The following is a 23,857-nucleotide window of genomic DNA, read 5'->3' as shown; positions in this document are numbered from 1 at the left end:
GTCGATCGATTTTCCTTCGGTAGTGGCTCTGCATGAAGCGGTGGTCACTACGGCAGAAGTTGTGGTGGTAGTAGTAGTTGCTGAAGAGGTTACTTTGTCGGTCACGGCGAAGAAACTAGAGATAGTTAATTGCTGGCTGCCTTATACAGCTGATTTATGGCCATTGGACTGCAGCCCGTTGTGTATGTAATTAAATATATATATTTGCATGCAACCAACAATGTCCTAAATTCTTTGTCTTCAATCCACTTTTGCTGGAATTTGCACTTACTCATTTCTTTGCAACTTTACTAAATTTACGTTCTCTGTTCCAATTCCTCCAGGTCCCAGCCCGCCGCTGTCCAAACATCCGCGTTATGGCAAATTTGCACCAGCCAAACTGGTTTGCGTGTTTACACCAATTAACATTTTTGCGACAGCAAATCGAAGTTATTATGAAGTTTATATTCAAAATAAATTGGTAATATTATTTTTTCAAAACTATCTACATTTTTAATGAGTGTAGGAATGTAATGCTTTTTAATGTCATTTAAGGCCTTAATTTTCACAAAATCCATTTAATTACTATTAAGGCTTTTCAATGCCCCGCGGAAAACCTGTATTGACTAGTGTGGTGACTGCTTTAGGCTATGAGATTCTGACTTATTGTAAAAGAGTTCACATCATCGTACTCTGGTAAAAAGCTCAGATTTGACACTCATGATGCCAAGTAAAAATACAGCAGAAGCCTCAAAAGCTGAAGGTAGTGAACACATTACACATATGCCAGTATATTATGCAATTGCTGCTTGGAGCATTTTTTGTTGTTGTTTTATGTTGCTGTTATAAAAAAAAAAAAACTTTTGATGTGATTAGTGTTGCATAGAAACAAATAACTCAAGGAGGTCTGAGGATGTGAATGGTTCCAAGTAGAATCTATGAGTTCCCATCTCATAAATACAGTAATTCAGACAAAATGTGAATGCACCATAAGTTGGCAGAGAATTATAAATAGACCTACCTGACCATCTACCAATGCAGTTAGGGGAAGGTAATCAAAGAGGTCTGTGAAGTATTTCCAAACATTTGCATTGCCGTATTTCCGTAGGCACTCGTCATAAAAACCATAAACTTGTGTGATCTGTCTACTTTCATGGTTCCCTCTGAGAATTGTAATGCGCTCACGATACCTTACCTATAATTGGAAGAGATAACAAATGATTGATAATGATTCTAGATTTAAAAGAAATTATAAATATTAAAGAAAAATGTCCACAAAACTTGACCCTTATTTCAGCAAATTTAGAAGGAACTCTAGTCAACTGGTCATCCACCAACCGAATAACAGTTTATTAGTGAGGCCGACCAGTTTATCTAGATTTTCTTTCAAATTTTTGTTTTGTGTTTAGCGGCAGTGCTTTAGAGAGGATGATACTTTTCTTCAGAGAAAATTTTTATTATAGAATGCTGATACTATCTCTGAGAAGTGGCATCTAGTATCTACAAATGGAAATGTTTACCTTGAGTGCGACAAGCAATGTGACGGTTTCCACAGAATAATATCCTCGGTCCACATAATCCCCCATAAACAGGTAGTTTGTGTCTGGTGACTTCCCACCGATTCTGAAGAGCTCCATGAGGTCATGAAACTGTCCGTGCACATCTCCACACACAGTGACCGGACATCTCACCTCCTGCACATTGGACTCCTTGGTAAGGATTTCTTTAGCCTGGCGAGAAAATGAAATTTAGCTGTTAAACACATGGGGAACAAAAAAATAAATAAATCAAGCACATCCCTACTCCAACAGCTTGCCCGTAATCGCTCACATGTCTGGTTCACTGCTTGCTGGTGAAGTCTCCATTCACCATACAGTAAATACACTCTAGTGCCCAGATTATGTGTTGCTCTAAATGAATAAGTGTGCACTGCTCCACACAATCAGAAAATCCTCAAAAACCTTGAACACTGCTAATGCATTTACATGGCCACATAAGCCACGTTCTCTGGGCAAAACCCAGGTTCATTTCAGGAGTTAAAACTCATAAAGATGCCTTTATATTCCTTCAGACTCGAGATGCAAGTATATTCTGACCTCCTTACACATGCTCGAGGTGCACATCCACCATTTTTGTTTCTACCTTCATCTTATGTTTAGTGGTGATTACATAATCTTCTAATGATTCTTTGTGACAGCAAAGGCTCAGTTGTGAGAGTTCCCACCTAGTGGACCCACTAATTAAGTGCAAATAATTAAAGGCACATGCCCATTCAGCATGTTAAAGTATGATGTTAAAAAATTAACTCGCAGTGCGAGCAATTGGAGTCACACGTCCTACATGCAGACGCCCAGTGTTTGCATCTGACTGAAGTACACTTTCAATGGCATAAGAAAAATTCTCATTCACATGACGTTTCAGAATGCCGTTTTCAGCAAAAACCCAGGAATAAACAGTTTTCTTAAGTGCATGTAAATGTGGTCAATAACAAAACATGGGAAAACACACTTTATTAATGTGCTAATATTCAATAGATTGATTGCTTCACTTCTGGCGATGTGGACTTTAACCTCTTCAACTCGGTGGACCTAGTCCCAGGCCTGTGAATAGTTTAACTAAATAAGTTTAGGATTATAAATTAGAAGTCTCCGGCTCTACAAGTCAGGCATATGCAGTACCACTTTAAAGCTTTGAGTCTGATCTTTTCAATAAACTCCACTTTTGAATTAATCAGTCTGGTCAAATGAACATGACATGACCGTGGTAACATTTTTGCAAACATTTAATTATGTGCTTCATTAGTTTTGCTGCAGTTTCCCATTAAAATGTCCAGCAGAGCCAAAAGCCAATGAAATGGTGTCATAATCAGAAGGCATTAAGGTGAATTTTAGATGGAGGTTTAACTAAAAACATACCTAACCTAAAACCTTAACCAATAGTGATTTAAAATAAAATAAGTTACACAAAACAGACATCCTTACAACACCACCTTAAAGCAACAGTGTAAAAAAATTTTGAAGTCCAATAATGAGCTACCACAGAAGCCAAATAACACTGGAATAAGTGTGTAAATGTAGGTCAGTCTGTAATACAGGAGTTCAAATTCCATGTTCTCTATGGACAAGCATATGTGTGAGAGCTTACATGTGCTAGTACACCCACTACATTTCAGATCTGTATATTGCAAAGGAAGGTGATATTTTTTAGTACTTGCTACCATCTAGTGGAATGAAAGACTTTTTGCAAGTAGAAAACTTATTGCAAACAAAGAATTACATCCTCCAACTTAGGAAAATATATATTTTTTACTTCTAATAATAAAAAAAAAACTATCAAAAGATTGTAAACATATACAGTACTATTTATGAATTAATGGAATCTTTTCTTAATATTAAACTGTTCATTCACCCAAAATCCTCTCATGATGTTCTTGCCTTCCAGTTCCAGATGTGTATGACTTTCCGTCTTCAGCAGAACCAAACTGATGATTTTTATAAGCCCATTACAGCTTTGTTTGTTCATACAATGCAAGTAAATGGGTGCCTTTAGGTTGCTGGTTGTTTAACAGTCCAAAAGGCATATTTAGGCAGCGCAAAAGTAATCCACACAACTCCAGTCAATTAATTCATGTTTTCTGAACCGAATTGATACGTTCTTGTAAAAAGTAAAGAATTTAAATGTAATTATCGTTCAAAAAACGCTTCCTGACAGCAGTTGACGAATCACATTACATCACGTGACGCAAGTGCAATGGCACGTTCAAGCAAGTCAGAAACGCAGGCTTTGTTTACAACAGAGGAACGAACATCACATGAGAGTTAGGTAATTTCAAACAGCAATCTTGCACTGGCTGGAAGCAACGATTTAAAACTAAAAAAATATATTACCGATTTGTTTCTAACACAAACCTTTCTATTTGCTTCAGAAGACATTAATTGATAGACTGGAGTGGGATGTATTATTACTTGTGTGCTCCCTAAATCCACTTTGTTTCGGTCCGATTTACAGAGCTGTGTGCAAATACTAGATTTTAGGCATCTAGCAGACTGAGAAGAGATATTTGCAGAATTTGACAAAATAATTATTGGGATTAGAATTACTGAGTGCAAAGCTACACTATGTAGCTTTTGGCCCTCTAGGCAATGTTCTAGACAAAAGGCAATGTTTGTTAACATTAGACACAATGATTGCTAGTCTGATAAAAGGTCAAATGCTGTAAAGTTTTTATAACTGCAGGACATTCTTTTCAAGACTCACATGTCCTTGGCAAGCCTAGGACTAAAGGATTTATTGATATAAATTGCAGTTATAAAGAAAAATACACACGTATTAGAAAGTTAATAATTCTGCACTGATTACAGTATAATTATTGTATTTCACTGCGTGCGTGTTGTCGATGTTGATTCTGGGTCACTTTCCCTTATTCCTTGTAGGCTCTGCTCTGTTCAGGGTTTCTTTTTTACAAAAGGTTTGCCATTTAAAATGTTCCATGGAAAATGTCTCATTCGTGTCACAAAAGCTCAGCTTCAGCTACTTCCACACCATACACAAGCTACAGAAGCTTACTTTCTATGTGTATGGGTATGACGTCAACACGCATTAGCAATGACGCATGTATGCAATTTCCTGCAAAATCCATCCCAACAGCTCTAAGATATAAATTATTATTGAAAGTTTATCAAAGTGTATTTGAGTAAAGACATGGTTACATAGTGTAGCTTTAAATTTGGGTATGAAAAATGGCAGTAAGCAGCCAAAAAAATGCAACTGAGTTGAAGAGGTTAATGTGCAACTAGAAAACTCTAATACAAAACAAATTTTGCAATCACATTTTAGTTTTATAGAACGTTAAAAAATTAAGTCTTTACTTAGGCCTACATGATTTGCACAAAACACGATTTACAAGAATCTGCTGGTGTGAAAAGCCATGATATTTTGGTAATCAGAATCGTTAAGAGGAATCGGAATAACAGTCCTTGCAATTCCCATCTTGAGTAAAAATGTACAGATATATTCATGTTTCACAAGGAGGCCAGTCTAGTGGACTTGGAAGATTTCAAATATTTCCTGCAGCTCATCTTAAATTGGAATTTGTTTTTTCGGTCTTGTCTGTGCATACGGGTCTGTGCTTGGTGTGCATATGGTTTTATTAGGCTAGAACAGTGGTTCTCAAACTGTGGAACTGGGTCGTGCTGTGTACTACCTGGGGGCACTCTGATATTTACATGGAAAACATTAATAAAATGTATATAAAAATGTTTTTATATACATTTTATTAAAATGTTTTCCATGTTTTATTTCTAATGTATGATTACAACTGTAATATATCTTTAAGATAGCCCACCTTTTTCTTTTTACAGCAGCAGTGCAGGATGAATAAAACACACCACAGAGAGCTTACTGCAGTGTTTTCATAGATCACATGCACATCATCACATGTTTTATGGGTGATGCTAGCTGCATCATTTTAAAGGGGCTGAGATGAAAAACAGGGTCTAGCAATGCCAAATTCCCAAATTTCTAAATGTATATAGTAGTGTGTTTGAACTGGATTGCAACATTTCTAAATGTTAATATTGTAGGTTTGATTTAAGAAACACACTTGCCAATTGTGTAAACTACAGGAATATGGCATTGTGTATGTTGCTCACAATCCTTAAGACTACGCTAAAAATTTATATTTGCAGAATACTGAAAAAAATATTTTAGTGAACATTGGTGGTGACTAGGTGGTACTTGAATGTTCTGATTTGATCGAAGGTGGTACTTGGCCTAAAAGGTTTGAGAACCACTGGGCTAGGATGTTACACAAACATTTAAAAGGACAACCATTTTTTTGAGGATATTTAGGTATTTTTACCAATTCCACATAACTGAAAAGCTGCATTTAAAATGCTCAAGTTTTCTAGGGAACCTCCCAGTAGAAACCCTGTCATTTCAGTAGCTCAACATTTACACAGTTTGTTACTCATTTTAGCAAGACAAGTGTATGCCAAGTGTCTAAAGTTCCCTGTTGCCAGTTACCATCCCTAAAAAAAAAAAAAAAAACCCTTTATGCTTTGGTATCCACTTTTTTTCAGTTGTTCATCAAGTAAACATGGGCTAGACTCTGAAAAGCATATATTGTGACACCTGCTTCAAGTTCTTTTTGTTGCATCTAGAATCTAGATGTAACTTATTTTTTTTGTAAAAAAAAACTAACACATATTTGGTCTGAACAGCCCCGAACATCACATGAAAAACGTGAGCTCACTGCAGGAGTTTGAAAGAAAAATGAATGCCATTTTTCATGTATTTGTTAAGCGTACATCATGTAGCGACAGCAGGTTTAGGATTCATAAGATGCTTTACATGCAAAAATCCTGAGATAAAAGCAGCCGGCCGTGAAGATCCTGCTTGTGGGTCAGTGAGAGCACAAGAGGTTTGAACGCCATTCCAGCTGCTGTGACAGATGAAGCACAAAAGACTAGTAGGTTTAACCATGCTCACAAACACAAGAGCTCTGCACTGACCTACATACTCACTAAAGAATCTGACACAACACACTCATACATACAGCGAGCTGCAAACTGGTCTAAATGGTAAAAATTAGAGATGCACCGATTGCAATTTTCTTGGCCGATTCCCAATTTTTTGCAAGTGTGACCTGCCGATACGTTCCGATTTTCTTTTTAAGAACTATTATTGACCACATATACAAACAAAATCTACCTTTCTTCAATGCTAAATTTTATTTTCATAAAATAAATGATTAAACATTACATTTTCCCCAAACTGCACTAAGTTCCCCAAACTGCACTAAGTTACAGGATCTTCTCTCACTTAAACAACTCTGAAAATAAAGTGCTCTGTGACTGGAAAGCGGTAGAAACAATTAACTGCAAATGAGTTGCTTTATATAACAGATGTCATTTTCCACTATTTTTATAAATGGACCTTTTTCTCTTTATTACTCGTCTAACAAAACAATTCCAAAGATCTGAAAAACTGAAGTGTCTAATACACTCAACTTACGTTAGATGTCCAAATATCAGTTGTAAAACTGAGCACTGCTTCAGGAATGGCTTGCATACCTGTCAACACTCCCGTTTTTCCCGGGAGTCTCCCGTTTTGTTATTTCTCCCAAAAAAACTCCCGTAATTTGTATGGCCCACGTTATATGAATAATCACATCAATATATTATTCCAAGGTGGTCCAGTTGCCAGATCTTGAATGAAACGCATCCTACTCACATAATCGACACATCATACACATTACAATTCATTCATGACCTCAACCTGACAACCTACAACCCATTTGCGCTGTTGATATCTGCGCAGGCAGTAGACTCGGGATGTTAAATCAAGCATCACTGGTAGATGGGAGAGGAAGACTCAGCTGGTGCTCCGGTGATAAATACTAAATATACATGTACATTTAACAACAACTGGATGGAAGAATTTAATTTTATATCCTGAAGCCATATCGACAATGCCCACGCCTTTTACAATGTGTGTCGCACTGATTTTAATATCGGACACGATGGGAATAATTACGTTACTCAGCACATTAAATCACAACGGCACAATTTGTATAGTATTTAGCCTGCCTCTGCCATCCAGCACCCCACTTCCCCTCTCCCGGATTTGTGTACCCAAATGTTGACAGATAACAGGCTGCGTGTGACATGACACAAGATTAAACAACTCGGGCAACACGACGTCGGAAAGTACTACTCTGTATCAGATTTCTGATCCCTCTGTCCTCAACTATGGAGAACAGCTGGTCATGCAGGGCCATGAATTCCATAATTTTCCTCGTAATTGCTTTGGTATTTTCGCTGCTCATTCCAAGGAAAGATAGGAGACGCTGCTGACTTGTGGCTGGCTCTAAGCTCTGGATAGCTTTAGCCACTTTCACTTTTTAGCTTCTTTTTTAAAATGGGCATTTTCAGCTGGGTGATGGTGTTTTAAATCTCTAATTAAGTTTGTTGTTCTGAAAGATATTGTGGTGGTTCCCCGTGGTTTACTTTGGCCTTACAATTATTACACATTTCGAACTTGATGTATTCTTCACTCATAGTGAAGATCTTCCACGCCAATGACATGTTTACGTGCGGCTGTGACGTTATTGCCTGCGCTGCTGGCAACAAAACGGACTGGCTTGGAATCTGAAAGACGTGAGGCTGACCGACCGGTCACCGGTCTGGCCAAGCATGCGGAAAATCAGCTAATTCCGGTCCCAGGCCGGTCGATCGGTGCATCTCTAGTAAAAATGCTTTTATTTTACACTCATTCATCATTTAATATAAACATTTACAGTATTACAAATTACATTCAGTATATCAGAGTAAAGATTTACATTTCAGAATTTCGTTCAAAGAAATGTGCCCTTTTGACGAAGGGAGTAATGGTGGCTAATGTCACAAACTTTCATATATTAAATCAGTAATAAGTAAAAATAATAAAGAAAAGTTATGACAAACTGAAAATGTATATACATTGCATTCAGAAATTTAGACCTTTTTTTTTTCATATTTTGTTGTGTTGCAGCTTTATGCTAAAATGCTATATTATATATATATATAAAAAAAGAAAAACACTAACACTCCATAACCCCATAATGACAAAGCAAAGATTTTTGATAAGTTTACAAATGTATTAAAAAGAAAAAACTGAAATATCACTGACTTATTCAGACCCTTATCTCAGGATTTATTGAAGCACCTTTGGCAGCGATTACAGCCTCAAGTCTTATTGGGAGTGATGCGAAAGCTTTGCACACCTTGATTTTTGGGAATTTCTGCAATTCTTCTCTGCAGAACCTCTCAAGCTCTGTCAAGTTGGATGCAGACCATCTGTGGACAGCCATTTTCAGATCTCTCCAGAGATGTTCAATTGGGTTCAATTCAGTCTCTGACTGGGCCACTCAAGGACATTCACAGAGTTTTCCGTAAGCCAGTCTTGCGTTGTCTTGTCTGTGCTTAGGGTCATTGTCCTGTTGGAAGTAGGGTTGTAGTAAACGGTTTCACGGTACTCCATGGTATGAAAATTGATGGTTATCATACCATGTCATGTTGAGAAGAAAAATGCAACCGAATGGAGAATCTCATCTGCCTGTCAGACTCGTCAATTTATCACACACTCACAGCAGAGAAAATGTCAGAGAAGGGAGGGGGTCTGACATAAGTGAGTGTGCGAGTTAAAACGGTGTTTCTCAACTGATGTGTCGCGACCCAAAAGTGTCAAGTCTAGTTAAGGCAGGTCTATTCGGACTGGGATTCGCGGACAGCAGGGAAAGAACAATGACGCGGTTCTCTAGGGCTGGGTATTGAGTTCGAAACATTTTAGGCACCGACCGAATCAGGGGCGCCGTATGGGGGGAAAGTTAGGACCATTCCAAGGGCCCCTGAATGACAGGGGGCCCCAACAATAGGTAAAAACTAATTTAATTAATTAAATTTCTTTTTATTATATTATACACTATATAAACCATCATCATTGAGTATATTTCAAATAATAATAAAATGAATTATGTCTTTGACTTATTTTGGCAATAAAGTTAAAAGTGGGGTATGTGATTTTCTTTTTTGACCATTTTTTCAAAATAACTTGAAATCCTATTCCTAACCCACTTACTGGCTGTAAATTAGAAGCACTGAAATGAAAATTAAGCAATTTAATCATCTGTGGAACGGGCAGGACTCGAAAAACTCCAGCCAATCATTTTCAAGACCATCTAGAATCATTGGACAGAAAATGTGTCAATCAAACGGTCGTACCATGCCCCCCTCCCCCCACCACCCTGGCGTGCGTGTCCCGTTCGTGCGCATACTCAAAGCTCGTGACCCAGTAACAGGAAGCGATTGTATTTATGTATGGAGAATAGAGCTTTTATAGTGCTAGTGGGGTTGTTCCACATTTCTATGAATCCTGTTTTGAATAGAAGACCGCTGTACAGACGCCAGGGCTGGCGATGTTCTTTTTTTTTTTTACAGTTATGAGAAAATCAGCTCTACACCTTTCAAGAGTGGTATGCGACCCCCTCCTCCTGCTGTGTCAACAATTTGCTCTGAAAAATTGTCTGACAGGTGAATGCACTGTTTGACTAGTGAGTCTAGAACACTGCGCATCTGAGTTTTCGCTCGTGCATGATTGCGCGTCCATGTTTTTCGAATGGGTGGAGTCAGGGCCAGCGTTGGAGGAGAGAAGGTAGGACCTTAGAGTTGTGTATTTTCAAAATCTGCCGGCCGTATTGCAAATCACATACCCCACCTTTAAATATCCCCATTGACCAAAAAGTAAACATCCATATTGACCGACCACCCCCCTGTATCTGCATGAAATGGTTTGGTCCTGCCTTAGCGCGCTCATCAGTGAGTGAATGACGGTGTTTAGCTGCAGACAGTTAGTCGATGCGCCAGAAACACAGATTACAATGTTGAGTAGTATAAGAAAATCTGTTTTTCAAAAAAGGAAAGCGAGAAAAGAGAGAAAGACAAAGAGTGTCAATCTGTAACCCAGTTTTTCACCAAGAAAGGGGGGTAGCCTTTAGTCTGTGAGTGGTATTAACCTGTTGTCCATAGAGACAGAGCGTATTTAGGCCACGGAACAATCCAACCGTCTCCATTGACTTTGCATTGCGAGAGACTGCCTCCTTGTCATTTATGACTTATAACAAAAAAACAAAACAATGTCTAAAAGCTGCTGTGTGACAAGGTATACAGCAAACAAGCTAAATAACCCAGAAATAATTTTTTACAAGCTGTCGACACCAAAAAATGTTTTGTTTCAGGACATGGAGACTAGGAGACTACTACCCGAACTACTCTGAGAACTACGCCCACTGGAACACGACATGATATTGTAAAAAGAAAAAAAAAATTCATAATTTTAACCATGTCGTTTGCTTATTTCACCACCCTATGTGAACCTGAGAGGAGGAGATATATTCAATTTACCCATTCTTCCTTCTGATGCTTCACGTCTTATTGCCTGTATCTAGTTTTGTCTCCTTAAAGACTGGCTTTTATGGTTCTGAAGCTTATAAAAATGTATTTCTGGGTTTAGTTAGGCATTTTCTGTCTTTTGTTATATGTCATAAATGACAAGGAGGCAGCCTCTCGCAATGCAAAGTCAACAGAGACTGTTGGATTGTCTTCCCTCCCGGTGGGCATGGTCTTCAGATTATGACGCGTTGCGCTCAGTCTCTGTAGTGAAATAAGCTAGCTAGCTAAAAAAATAAATAAAATAAAAAAGTTAGCTAGCTGCAGGTGTTAGCCTACATTTCATCAACGTTTAATCAGTGCAGGGAAACTTTTAGTAAGATATTCATATGAAATCATTGTCCATGCCCCTTTTAGCAGACTTAACAACAGATGAGTCAGCAGCACCCCAGTCTCCCCATAACTGCACCCCTCCCTGTCCCTGTGAAGAAGGTGAGCAACATCGTGTAAATGACTTCGCATCATTCCAGGGAGTCTGTGTGGGGTTTTCTGTCTCTCTTGCTCTTTTTACCATAACAAAAAGAATATGAAATATTTATTAATGACAGAAATCAAACACAAATTATTTTCTCACATAATGATCATTATGACATAAATAAAAAAAACAACCTCCTGTCTGTACTGGATGCAGTTAGCAACAATGACTAGCTTACGTCATCCTGCATGTAAGTTACAGACAATATTAAAATAATCCAGTTTGATGTGTAAATTTAGACTGAATTTTGGCCGTTAAATGACAACTTGCAACAGTCAGTAATGGCTGTTAGTGGCATTGACTCTCAGTTGCACAAGCAGATCCAAACAGAAACTGAGAAAAACAGAGCTCTCTTACAGAGAATCCCGGATGTAACACTGCACTTGGCATCAAGGAATTTACCTTTCAGGGGTAAAACCAAAGACCTAGATGATATCCATAATGGAAATTTCTTAGGCACACTAGAGCTTTTGTCTCATTACGATCCACTGCTTAATGAGCACTTGCAAAATGTCAGGGACAAAAAAAAAGGAACCAGGCTGACATATTATCTGAGCTCTGACATTCAGAATGAATTTATTGATTTATGTGGAATTTTGAAAACAATTTTAAAAGGAAAGGGAAGATGCCATTTATTTTTTCAGTCATCTGTGATGCTACACCAGACATTTCCCACACTGAGCAGAATGTGGTGCTCATCAGATATGTGAGGTATAACAAAGAAACCGATGACTGGGAGATCACGGAAAGGTTCTTAGAATTTAAGGACTTTCACAAAAAAAACAGGAAGTGAGATAGCAGAAATTATTGAAAATGTGCTTGATGACAAAGGGATAGACATTGGGGACTGCAGAGGGCAAGGATATGACAACGGGGCAAAGGAGTCCAAGCCCAGATATTAAAGAAAAATCATCTAGCTACATTTACCCTGTGCCTCCCACACCTTAAATCTTGTAGGTGTGCATGCTGCACAGACAAGCCCAGAAGTAGCAACATTGTTTGGCTGCATCAATCGCCTTTACTCACTTTTTAGTGCTAGCCCAGAACGCTGGGCCATCTACAAAGAGAAAACAGGTTGCTCTTTGCATCGCCTCTCAGATACCCGCTGGAGTGCAAGAATCATGGCTGTTAAACCTGTAGCACAACACCTTCCTTCTGTCATTGAGGCCCTTGACAGTATACTCATGACATGTAGTCTCACCAGCGAGGCCAGATCAGAGGCTAGTGGTCTGAAGAACTACTTCATGTCATTCAATGCTATTGTTCTACTCACTGTCTGGCTCAAAGTACTGCAGTGCATTGAGGACAGGAATGTGGTTATCCAGTCTGGAAAAATCTCTCTGACACAAGAGGCAGCCAACATCAATGCCTTAACAAAAGAGATGCTGGCTATTAGAGATGGATGGGAGTCATTTCTGTCTGAGGCAACACTGACTGCAACACAAATAGATGTTGCACCTCAGTTTAGCAAGCAACACAGTCGGCAAAAGAAAAGGAAGAGATTCCATGATGAGACCTCTCAAGAGGAGACAGCTCATGACAGTGTAGCAACAGTGTTTCGGAACACAGTGTTTTTTACTGCTATGGACAGCATCATAAGTGATCTGGACACCAGGTCCCGCACCACTGCAGAAATAGTTAAGGAATTCTCTGCTGTTTTAAAAGTTGGGCAGATTAGTGAGGATAAAGTCCCTTCTGTGTGCCAACCACTTATCAAGAAATATTCCAGAGATCTCACGTCCGAGTTTGAAAATGAAATAAGACACCTGAACACAGAATATGCTGCCACTTTCCCTCCTAACTTGTCCCCTCTTGGTCTCCTGAATGCAATTAACAAGATGCAGCTACATAGCATTTTTGGAGAAGTCTGCATTGTTTTACGTATATTTTGTACATTGCCTGTGACTGTTGCTGGTGGGGAGAGAGCTTTCAGTAACCTAAAACTGATAAAAAAACTATTTGAGGTCCACTATGTCTCAGGACAGGCTTTGCAGTCTTGCCATGTTGTCCATTGAAAGTCAGTTGGCTAGAAAGCTAGACTTCAAAGACTTGATCAATGACTTTGCTAGCAAGAAGGCTCGGCGCTGGGCTCTTGGTGAGTCAGGCTGAGCAAGGTCTAGTGATAGCTCTCAAATGGTGTGGCTATGGCTATTAACTTACCTTTTAATTTGATGTCACTGTCAGGCATGAAAACTGGTCAGGGGTAAAAAAGGTGAGAAGAATACGGCAGCAAATAAATCCAATCCAATCGACTTTATATACTGTATATAGCACATTTAAATTTTTCTCATTCATTTCACATTTGCTGCACAAAGAATAAATTGAAAATATAGTAACACATAAAACATACAAAATATGGGGGCCATTTTAATGTGTGGAGGCAAGTATTTACACAAAACACATTATTTTTTCTTTTTCAGCCTGAACCAGAATCTCAAGGGCCCGTAAAAACAGTCCTCGTAAGGGAGCATTTCTGCTCCAACAAATTGAATTATTAATGCAGAACGGATAATTGTTAATTTATCATTAGCCTACTGCTTCGCTAAAAATGGAAATTCAGCATTTAAAGCATGCCATAAGTTAGGGCTGGGCAATTGCCAAAGAAATCAGAATTTTGGGGCTAAATGGCGATGGTATAATCTCAGTATTTAACTTTTTTTTTTCTTTTCTTTTTTTTTTTTTAATCTGTATTTAATTTAAACAAAAAAAAAAGTTATTTCATATCCTGGTAAATATTGTCCTACAAACAATGTTCATATTGAAGGCTATGAAAACAAACAGTGAATGCAACCTATCCAAAACCTATCCAAAAAAGGGGTCAAATCACATTACACTCTAACATTGCAAACATTACGATCTAAAAACAAAATAATGCTTTTTAAAGAAGTAGTAAAATTTACTAAACTTAAAATGAAAATAAAAACAAAACTGATATCATAAAAATACACTTGTAGGTTTGAAATTCTCTAGCACATTTATGTTCACCATCAACAACAAATATTCAACAACAAATATATTAGCAAAATCTATTTATTATTTAGTGTTAATGTATATTTTAGTCAGAATTATTGCGCTCCTATTCTATTGCGCTCCGTCTGTTCGGCGCGCATGCTCGTTCACGGAAGTTTAGCCTGCTGAAGGCTCGTCCACTCATGACCTCAAAATGGAAATATTTGCTAACATTTACAGATGGAGAATATGTCTGTGGAATCAAGTAAGTTATGCACTGAGGAAATTATTGGAAGTCACTTCGTTAAATATTATTAATAGAGGTATATTTGTTTCCACCAATCGCTGCACAAGTTAAGGTCACGTACTGTATGAAAGCACGTTAGTCGCGAGCCCTCCCGAACCCATAGAGAATGCAAATAACATTGTAAGCTAACTTACCTCAGGCTTGCTTTTCGACGTGCAGAACTGTCTTTGTTCGGCAGTGTGTCCAGTTATCAGACTTACGGTGTGGTGTCCAGTTATCAGATTCGCGGTGTGACTTTGAAAAAAATTCTGCCGTACTCTCTGACTCGGATTGGCTGTCAGTCGGCATTAGGAATGATGATTGGTATTTAAAGCCGCAAAGTTTATGGTAACTATAGAGATATAGCAGGTACTCTGACTCGGATTGGCTGTCAGGTTTCGGCATTAGGAATGATGATTGTTTTTTAAAGCCGCGAAGTTTATGGTAACTATAGATACATCACACCCCCAAATGTTTTTCATCGGATCTGCACAAGTCACGTAGGTGACCCATTTTGTTTTTAAAACGGCGAAATTCGCCGAAAGGTGAGGAGTTTTCGTGCCTGCACTGTTAGTGTTAGTTTATGACCATATTCCAAACCTCAACCTATTGATTTAGTGATCACGTGATCTGTTTTGTAGCACTATAATAACCCTGATGTAAAAATTCCATTTTACACGTCAACTTTATTTTGTTGTTGGCATATATGTGCAGTTAAGTTCAAAAATCTGCTGTTTTCATTGTTTTGAGATGATGTTAATTTACTTTGAATAAAAAGTTAATATATACACTCACCTAAAGGATTATTAGGAACACCATACCAATACTGTGTTTGACCCCCTTTCGCCTTCAGAACTGCCTTAATTCTACGTGGCATTGATTCAACAAGGTGAAGCATTCTTTAGAAATGTTGGCCCATATTGATAGGAGAGCATCTTGCAGTTGATGGAGATTTGTGGGATGCACATCCAGGGCACGAAGCTCCCGTTCCACCACATCCCAAAGATGCTCTATTGGGTTGAGATCTGGTGACTGTGGGGGCCATTTTAGTACAGTGAACTCACTGTCATGTTCAAGAAACCAATTTGAAATGATTCGAGCTTTGTGACATGGTGCATTATCCTGCTGGAAGTAGCCATCAGAGAATAGGTACATGGTGGCCATAAAGGGATGGACATGGTCAGAAACAATGCTCAGGTAGGCCGTGGCATTTAAACGATGCCCAATTGGCACTAAGGGGCCTAAAGTGTGCCAAGAAAACATCCCCCACACCATTACACCACCACCACCAGCCTGCACAGTGGTAACAAGGCATGATGGATCCATGTTCTCATTCTGTTTACGCCAAATTCTGACTCTACCATCTGAATGTCTCAACAGAAATCGAGACTCATTTTTCCAGTCTTCAACTGTCCAATTTTGGTGAGCTCTTGCAAATTGTAGCCTCTTTTTCCTATTTGTAGTGGAGCTGAGTAGTACCCGGTGGGGTCTTCTGCTGTTGTAGCCCATCCGCCTCAAGGTTGTGCGTGTTGTGGCTTCACAAATGCTTTGCTGCATACCTCGGTTGTAATGAGTGGTTATTTCAGGCAAAGTTGCTCTTCTATCAGCTTGAATCAGTCGGCCCATTCTCCTCTGACCTCTAGCATCAACAAGGCATTTTCAGCCCACAGGACTGCCGCATACTGGATGTTTTTCCTTTTCACACCATTCTTTGTAAACCCTAGAAATGGTTGTGCGTGAAAATCCCAGTAACTGAGCAGATTGTGAAATACTCAGAAAAAATTGCTTAAATCACCTTTCTTTCCCATTCTGACATTCAGTTTGGAGTTCAGGAGATTGTCTTGACCAGGACCACACCCCTAAATGCATTGAAGCAACTGCCATGTGATTGGTTGATTAGATAATTGCATTAATGAGAAATTGAACATGTGTTCCTAATAATCCTTTAGGTGAGTGTATATATATATTTTTTATAATCGGTCATTAATTTTACAATAAAAATACATTGAGACTGTAAAGGATTGACTTTTTTATGGTGGCTTTTAATCTTGCATCAAAGAGTGAACTGCATACTGTATGCAGACTTGCATTTACAAATCACCAGCAGTAAATATTGTGCTAGTACTAGTATTGAACTACAAGAAACAAGACCGTTGCAAGCCTTTGATTAGAGTTATGTAAAGCTTTTGATGGCAAAGTTAGGCCCTAGATATGTGGTGACAACAGCTGCGCAGAAGGGGCCCAATTAGATTTTTTTGTCATGAGGCCCAAAATTCCTGGCGGCACCCCTGGACCGAATTGCCTCTAAACAATAGAGTATCGAAAAATGTTGTCGTTTGGTGCCAAATTTCGATACCTAAAGGGTTAATCTCATCAACGTCAGTGATAAGCATGTAGCATGCTAGATGTGCACAAATCTAAAAGTGCTGGTGATTGGCCGTTTAGGCATCAAGGAAAAAACACTAGTATCAGAAAATGGTTTGAGTTCCAGGGCTGAGTAAGAATATTATCAGTAACATTGCTAACACTGTTCTACATTAGAGAAATACTAAACCATAATAATGAGCCTTTAAAATAATTTTTTACAAGCGCTACACGACACCGGGAAAAGCGGAAATGATCCTGAACGTGTCGGAAAAATCAGCAAGAGACTGTCTGAACATTGTTAATTTATAGAGAGAAATGCACATTAGGGTTGAGCAAACAGACAATGATCTTGGGGATCAATGATGGTCAGAGTGATTGCTAAAGATCTCACACTTGGTTTCTGCCTTCCGATTTTTATTTTTTGTGAGTGCTGCAACCTCAGACATCTCAGTTCAGGAGGTGCTTTGAGTTCAGTTCACTTTATTTCCAAAGAGCAGTTTATTTTGAATGCAACTCTGCAGCCTGTAAAATAATACAAACTATATAAAATACAAAAACACCACCTTGAACAATGATTTATATTTCATATTATATTTATATTATAAATGTAAAAATAATAATTATAATGATGATAGTTATGTCTTGTTTAAATAATTTTCCGCCTGCATATTTAGATGGTTTCTTGCCTGACGGTAAAGAATATTCACTAATCCTTCAGCCCCAAGGTTTCTGAAGTAATTGTGTGTGTGTATGTATGTATGTATATATATATATATATATATAAATATAAGTGAAGGGAACAAAACAAATTTATTCACACACGATATATTTTCCTGGATAACGAAATACCCGACGGGTAGAGAATGCACGGATGAATCTTGTTTGCCAGAGAGATCAAGACTGTTGTAAATCCATCTTTCAAAAAGTTGAACACATTTTAAATGCACTTATTTTTTTTCCAGTTTCATTTGAACTTTCAAGTTAAAATTAATAAAAATAAAGTTCAAAGTTTGAAATCAAGGTATCTTGCTTTATTGTGCAAGCTTAACCCTAACCATGTTTACCTAGTGTCCAACAAGCGGTAATACGTTCGTCGTTTTCCTGCATTTTTTATTTTTTTTTTGGACCAAAGTATTGAAAATAGTAGCATTTAGGAACTGGTATTGAAGTCAAGCTATCGGTATAAAATGTTTTTGAAGGACACCCAGCCCTATGGTTCTCTCATTGAAGATATTTCAGCAGCCGTCCAAGTGATAGCCTATTTAGGACTGCAGAGGCAAATTTAATGATAATCTCGCAATCAGCTAAAGGCTTCTCATCTGCACTTTTACATGAGTGTAACAACCAGCTCACGATCATGATCTGCTTTTCTCTCTGGCACGCACGTGCAACAACTGATGTAACTGGTTTCTAATTCTAGTGAGACTTTCCTAGTTTAAAGCATTACAGAGAAAGTCAAGTCCAACCTCTCAAACAGTAGACCGCCCTGACATGGCAAACAGCACTGAGGAGGAAAATAGCAACACTGTGCTATGCACCAAAAAATAAAATAATTACACATCACCTTCACAAAATTGTTTCAGGACTTTACATGAGTAAAAGTAACTTGTTATATTTTGACTAAATGTTATAGTTTCATATGAAATGATCTAAAAAGGTAGAATTTATTAGACCTCATTTTATATCAACAGTGGCAATTGTAGTTAAAGTTTCAAGATGCGTTTCAGCTAGTAATAATTTTTTCATAAATACTACAATTTATTATTATTACTATTATTTAAGACTACACTGACCTAACCATGGTAATGAGGAGCCTTTCCTCCTGTGTAATATGCATGTTCTGTTTGAATTATTTTTGATACTAGGAAACAAAAGGGATAATAATGAGCTCATGTCTAAATATGCTCTACATTAGAAGGGGGGAAAGAAAACTTCCTGTCGCTTTTGTTGTTGACTTCAACAAAAATAACACCACTTAATGCTTTTCCTTGTACTTGAAAACACTGCACAAAACTAGGCAACATAAAAATGAAATGCGACCCAGGATACATTAAATACAGGTTATATTTTTGCCATGGTGGGTCGCCACTTGATTTCCAATGTAAACTCTGGGTCCCAAAGCAAAACCAGTAGAGAACCACAGAGTTAAAGGTACAGACAGGGGCAATCTGGCTGCGCTGTTGTGCACATTATGTTACTTAATAATTATAGGACACTACTTTAAAAGCTCACACAGCTGATGTCATTTTTCATTTAGTAGTTAATTTAACAACATGCTTTAATTATATAACATGTTATAGTTACATGCTATATTTATATCATGTTTATAATTCAGTTTATTATAAATCTGTTAGCTTTCTTATTCTATTTATTTTCATAAAGGGAGACTTTTTTTTTTTTTTTACACATCCATTTAAAAAAAAAAAAATTACGTTTTTTTTTTACACCTTTAAGGGACATTGTAACTGATAATAATAATGGTGTAATACCATATACCGTGAAACCGTGATATTTTCTGAGACTGTTATCGTACCGTGAAATCTCATACTGTTGCAACCCTGGTTGGAAGGTGAACTTTCTGATGTCCTGAGTGCTCTGGACCAGGTTTTCATTAAGGATATCTCTGTATTTTTCTGCGTTCAGCTTTCCTTCAATCATGACCAGTCCCCGCCACTGAAAAACACCCACACAGAATGATGCTACCTCCACCATGCTTCACCGTTGGGATGGTATTGTGCAGGTGTCGGTTGGTCGCAGAAAGAAATCCACATAAAAACGACGAACACCAGTTTTAGCGCTGGTTGGATGCTAGTTGATACTACAGGGTAGTTTTCGTTAAGCAGGGTTAGGGTTAAGCCTACACAAAGCAAGACAACTTGATCTTTATTTTTTTATTAATTTTAATAAAACATTCAAATGAAACCAGGAAATAAAAATAAGTGTGCATGTTAAATTTAAATGCATGTTGAACTTTTTTAAAAGATGGTTTTACAACAGTAGTGAACATCTCTCTGGCAAAGAACCTACTTCATCTCTGCATTGTCTACGGGATGGGTATTTCATTATCCGGGAAAAAACACTGTGTGAATAAATTTGTTTTGTTCCGTCATTCGCGATATTGCAATATCCAATTACAATTTTGCCAGTGTCAGATGTACATTTTCCCCACTTTTGAGATGTGTGCAAATTTTCATGAGTTTTCAAGCATGTTTAGGCCTCAGAAATGTGACTCGTTTCATATCGAACTTCAACGAAAACTCAAAAGCTTTGCAATTTAACATAAAAAAAGGCCTTTAGATTAAGACTGAGTAAATATAATGTTGATATCATTAAATCACTGGTACAAGACCTGGAATTGGCTATTGCCAGTAGGTGGCTCTATGACGATTGGCACGTAGATGTATTCAGGCCGGGACTATTATCAAACATGTTAAGTTTGGGGTAGATTGGACATTGTATGAGTTATAACAACTTCCCGGTTCATGGCAAAACATCAAACTTTGTCAGACTGTCACAGCCACGCATAGTTTAAACTCAAGCTTTGCAATTTTGCATTGCCAAGGCCTTTAAGATTAGAATAACCAAATATTAAGTACATCTGATGAAATGTCTAGGAGGAGTTTGCTAAAGTATGAGGCCTGGAATTGGCAAAAACTGAACAAAAATTAAAGAGAAAAATCTAAATGTCTGACTTCCTATTGATTTTAGAGCATGGGTCCAATAGACTTTTTTGTAGGTATTGGCATGTTACACGATTTTCATATGTGTAGGTGAAACGTAGCGTAAAGCGCACATCGTTGAAAGTTTTTAGGTGGCTATCGAGCCATTTTGCACACTTAATTCTGAAACCCATATCACCACTTCTGATGCTTGTGCAAAGTTTCATGAGTTTTAAGTATGTTTGTTTAGGCCCTCAAAAATGCAATTCATTTGACAAGAAAATTATAAATGCCTAGAAGAACAATGGGTTCTCAGGCCCTAATAATGAAGCGATAAAAGAATAATATATAAAAAACACCTTTCCATTTACTGTCAGGCAAGAATCCGTCTTAACATCATGGCGGAAAATTACTTACACAAATGAAGACAAAACAATTTTAAATGTAAAAATAATCATAATGCTGATATTAATCACAAATATAAATCATGGTTCAAGGTGAACGTATTATGTGTTTTTGTATTATTTTTTTATTTAATCACAGGCTGCAGTGTTGTGATCACAATGAACTGCTCTGTGGAAATAAAGTGAACTGAAATCAAAGCACCTCCTGAGCGGAGATGTCTGAGGTAATTTGCAGCACTCATAGATGATACTGTTCATGCCAAAAAAAATCAATAAAAATCTTTACAGTAACAGAGTGAGAACCTTTTAGATGCAGGTGTTCCATGAGACTGCACGCCTCCGTATCAGCCATACATGCACATAGAATGCTTTGTCATCCGTTCTTAATAATATAATAAAGTGTTTCTTAAAGCATGTGTCTGTGTGACTACGGGCAAATTATTTGTAATATTAATTTGATAATAGCCTAATAATAATAATTTAAAAAATCATAAATGAATACATGGAAAAACAAGCCAAATATCATCGTGACATTGTCAAAGGCATCAGCTATTGGCAATCACTCTGACCATCATCGATCCCACGATCATCATCTGTCGGCACAACCCTAATGTGCATTTCTCTCTATAAATTAACAAAATGTTCAGACAGTCTGTTGCTGGTTTTTCCTGATACATTCAGAATCCTTACTGCTTTTGATGGTGTCTGCTACTCGCTTCGTGTGCGCGCGCTTGTAAAATTTATATTTCAAAGGCTCATTATTATGGTTTAGTATTTCTCTAATGTAGAACATTGTTAGCAATGTTACTGATAACATTCTTACTCAGCCCTGGAACTCAAACCATTTCTGATGCCTCTGATGAAGATTTCATACAAAGGTGTACAACACTACAGTTTTCAAAGCCAAAGGACAACTGGCTCAAACAAGGACAGAAAGAGATGTGGAAGGCCAGATGTACAACTAAACAAGAGAAGTACATCAGTCTCTAGTTTGAGAAATAATTGCTTTACATGTCCTCAGCTGACAGCTTCATTGAATTCTACACGCTCAACCCCAGTTTCATGTACAACAGTAAAGAGAAGACTCAGAGGGTGCAGGCCTTATGGGAAGTATTGCAAAGAAAAAGCCACTTTTGAAACAGAAAACAAAAAGAAAAAGAAAGAGAGGCCAAAGAAACAGACATTGGACAACAGATAATTGGAAAAGAGTGTTATGGATTTTAACCCCATTAAGCTTTTGTGGGATCAGCTAGACCATAAAGTGCGTGAGAAGTGCCCGACAAGACAGTCACATCTATGGCAAGTGCTGCAGGAAGCATGGGGGGAGTATCTGGACAAACAGACAGCTAGAATGCCAAGGATCTGCAAAGCTGTCACTGATGCATGTGGAGGATTTTATGACGAGTAAGAATTTTTATTTCAAATTGTAAGAATTTTCACGTTATTAATGTCCTGACTATACATTGTGATCAGTTGAATGCCACTTGGGTGAAAGTACCGTTTTCTTTCCATAAGAGCAAAATCTGTACATTATTCCAAACTTTTGGCTGCTAGTATGTGTAATTAAATAGTTGCGTAGAATAAGAGCGAAGTGTATACTGTGCTATGATTTGAGTGAAGCACTCTCTTGCAATGGAGTAAACAAAACTATGCTACCGTGTAGTGTACTATACTATACTCCGCTATGAATAGAGAATAGAATGTAGTAATATTCTGCAATGTTGTAGAGTACATGTTTTATTCTGCTGTGATTAGATGATTGCCTAACACACCGGCGCCATTTTAAGGCTATGCGTTTGAAGAAGCAGCTGCATTCAGACACTTTGCTAATCAAATCAAACAACTATACGTGTAGAAACAATAAAATAAAAGCTAAAACATGTTTTTATGCCCACACACTCATATAATGTTAAAACTGCAGGGTTTCCGCCTTTATTAGCATTTGTTCCTCAGTCTGACGACTCCAAAATAAACACCACAAACTAACACAAAATGTATCAGAATTAACAATATCACATTTATGGAAGCACATAATAACTATAAATGTGTATTACACCTAAGCTAACAGTATTGTATAGTATTGAATTGTGTAGTGTCCGTTTAACACGGAGCCATCTTGAAACTCAGCTAACGGGCTAACACAATTTCCATTATCACATCAAAACACGGTTTTTACAGCATTTTGCATACTTGCCTTCTCACAGAGGGTCTTGACTTGGCTTTCAGAGAGCTGTTTGCATTCATTTAGCTGTTCAATCCATTGATCGAGCTCCTTCGTAAACGCCTTCTCGTCCATTTCGGTGTCTAATCTTTTTTCCCCCGATTTTCACACGGATTTCTGCACTAATTGCACCAAGATTCCGCAAATATCCACCCTTTATCGACTTATTAATTTGGGATGTACATGTGGCCGGGGATCTCAAATTAATTAAATGGGGCAATCGTCTAAGGAAACGTGAAGACGTCGGCCTTCAGAGACCCACCCTGACCCACAGTTTTTTTTTTTTTTTTTGCCTTCCTCACATCAAAAGGACCGAAGAAAACCGGCTCAACGCTCATCGTTGATTGAACGCTCAACAGCTGTTCAAGCGCGATACGCCGCTCCGATTGGCCACCCGTAGATGTTCTTGATTTCTGATTGGTTCCCATATATATCGACGGACTAATCTTTAGAAATGAAGGCGGTCCACTGCAGTAGATTCTCATTAACAATTCAATGATCAAATTGCATTCAAATTGATCAAAAATACTTC

General features: G+C 37.9%; 1 protein-coding gene across 1 annotated transcript in view; it reads right to left on the bottom strand.

Moving 5' to 3' along the window:
- The window catches only part of LOC127624936 (serine/threonine-protein phosphatase 2A catalytic subunit alpha isoform), a 28,957-nt gene extending 5,336 nt beyond the window's left edge, over positions 1–23,621 (bottom strand). The window contains exons 1-3 of the mRNA XM_052099858.1: positions 23,299–23,621; positions 1,500–1,709; positions 1,001–1,174 (exon numbers count right to left, since the gene is read on the bottom strand). Coding sequence (XP_051955818.1) covers positions 1,001–1,174; positions 1,500–1,709; positions 23,299–23,400 — 486 coding nt within the window. The 5' untranslated portion in view covers positions 23,401–23,621. The remainder of the gene's footprint in view (positions 1–1,000; positions 1,175–1,499; positions 1,710–23,298) is intronic.
- Positions 23,622–23,857: the final 236 nt, after the last annotated feature.

This window comes from Xyrauchen texanus, chromosome 31 (genome assembly GCF_025860055.1).
Source record: "Xyrauchen texanus isolate HMW12.3.18 chromosome 31, RBS_HiC_50CHRs, whole genome shotgun sequence".
NCBI lineage: Eukaryota > Metazoa > Chordata > Actinopteri > Cypriniformes > Catostomidae > Xyrauchen > Xyrauchen texanus.
Note: the sequence above shows the minus strand (reverse complement) of the source record. Positions and strands in the feature narration are given on the sequence as shown.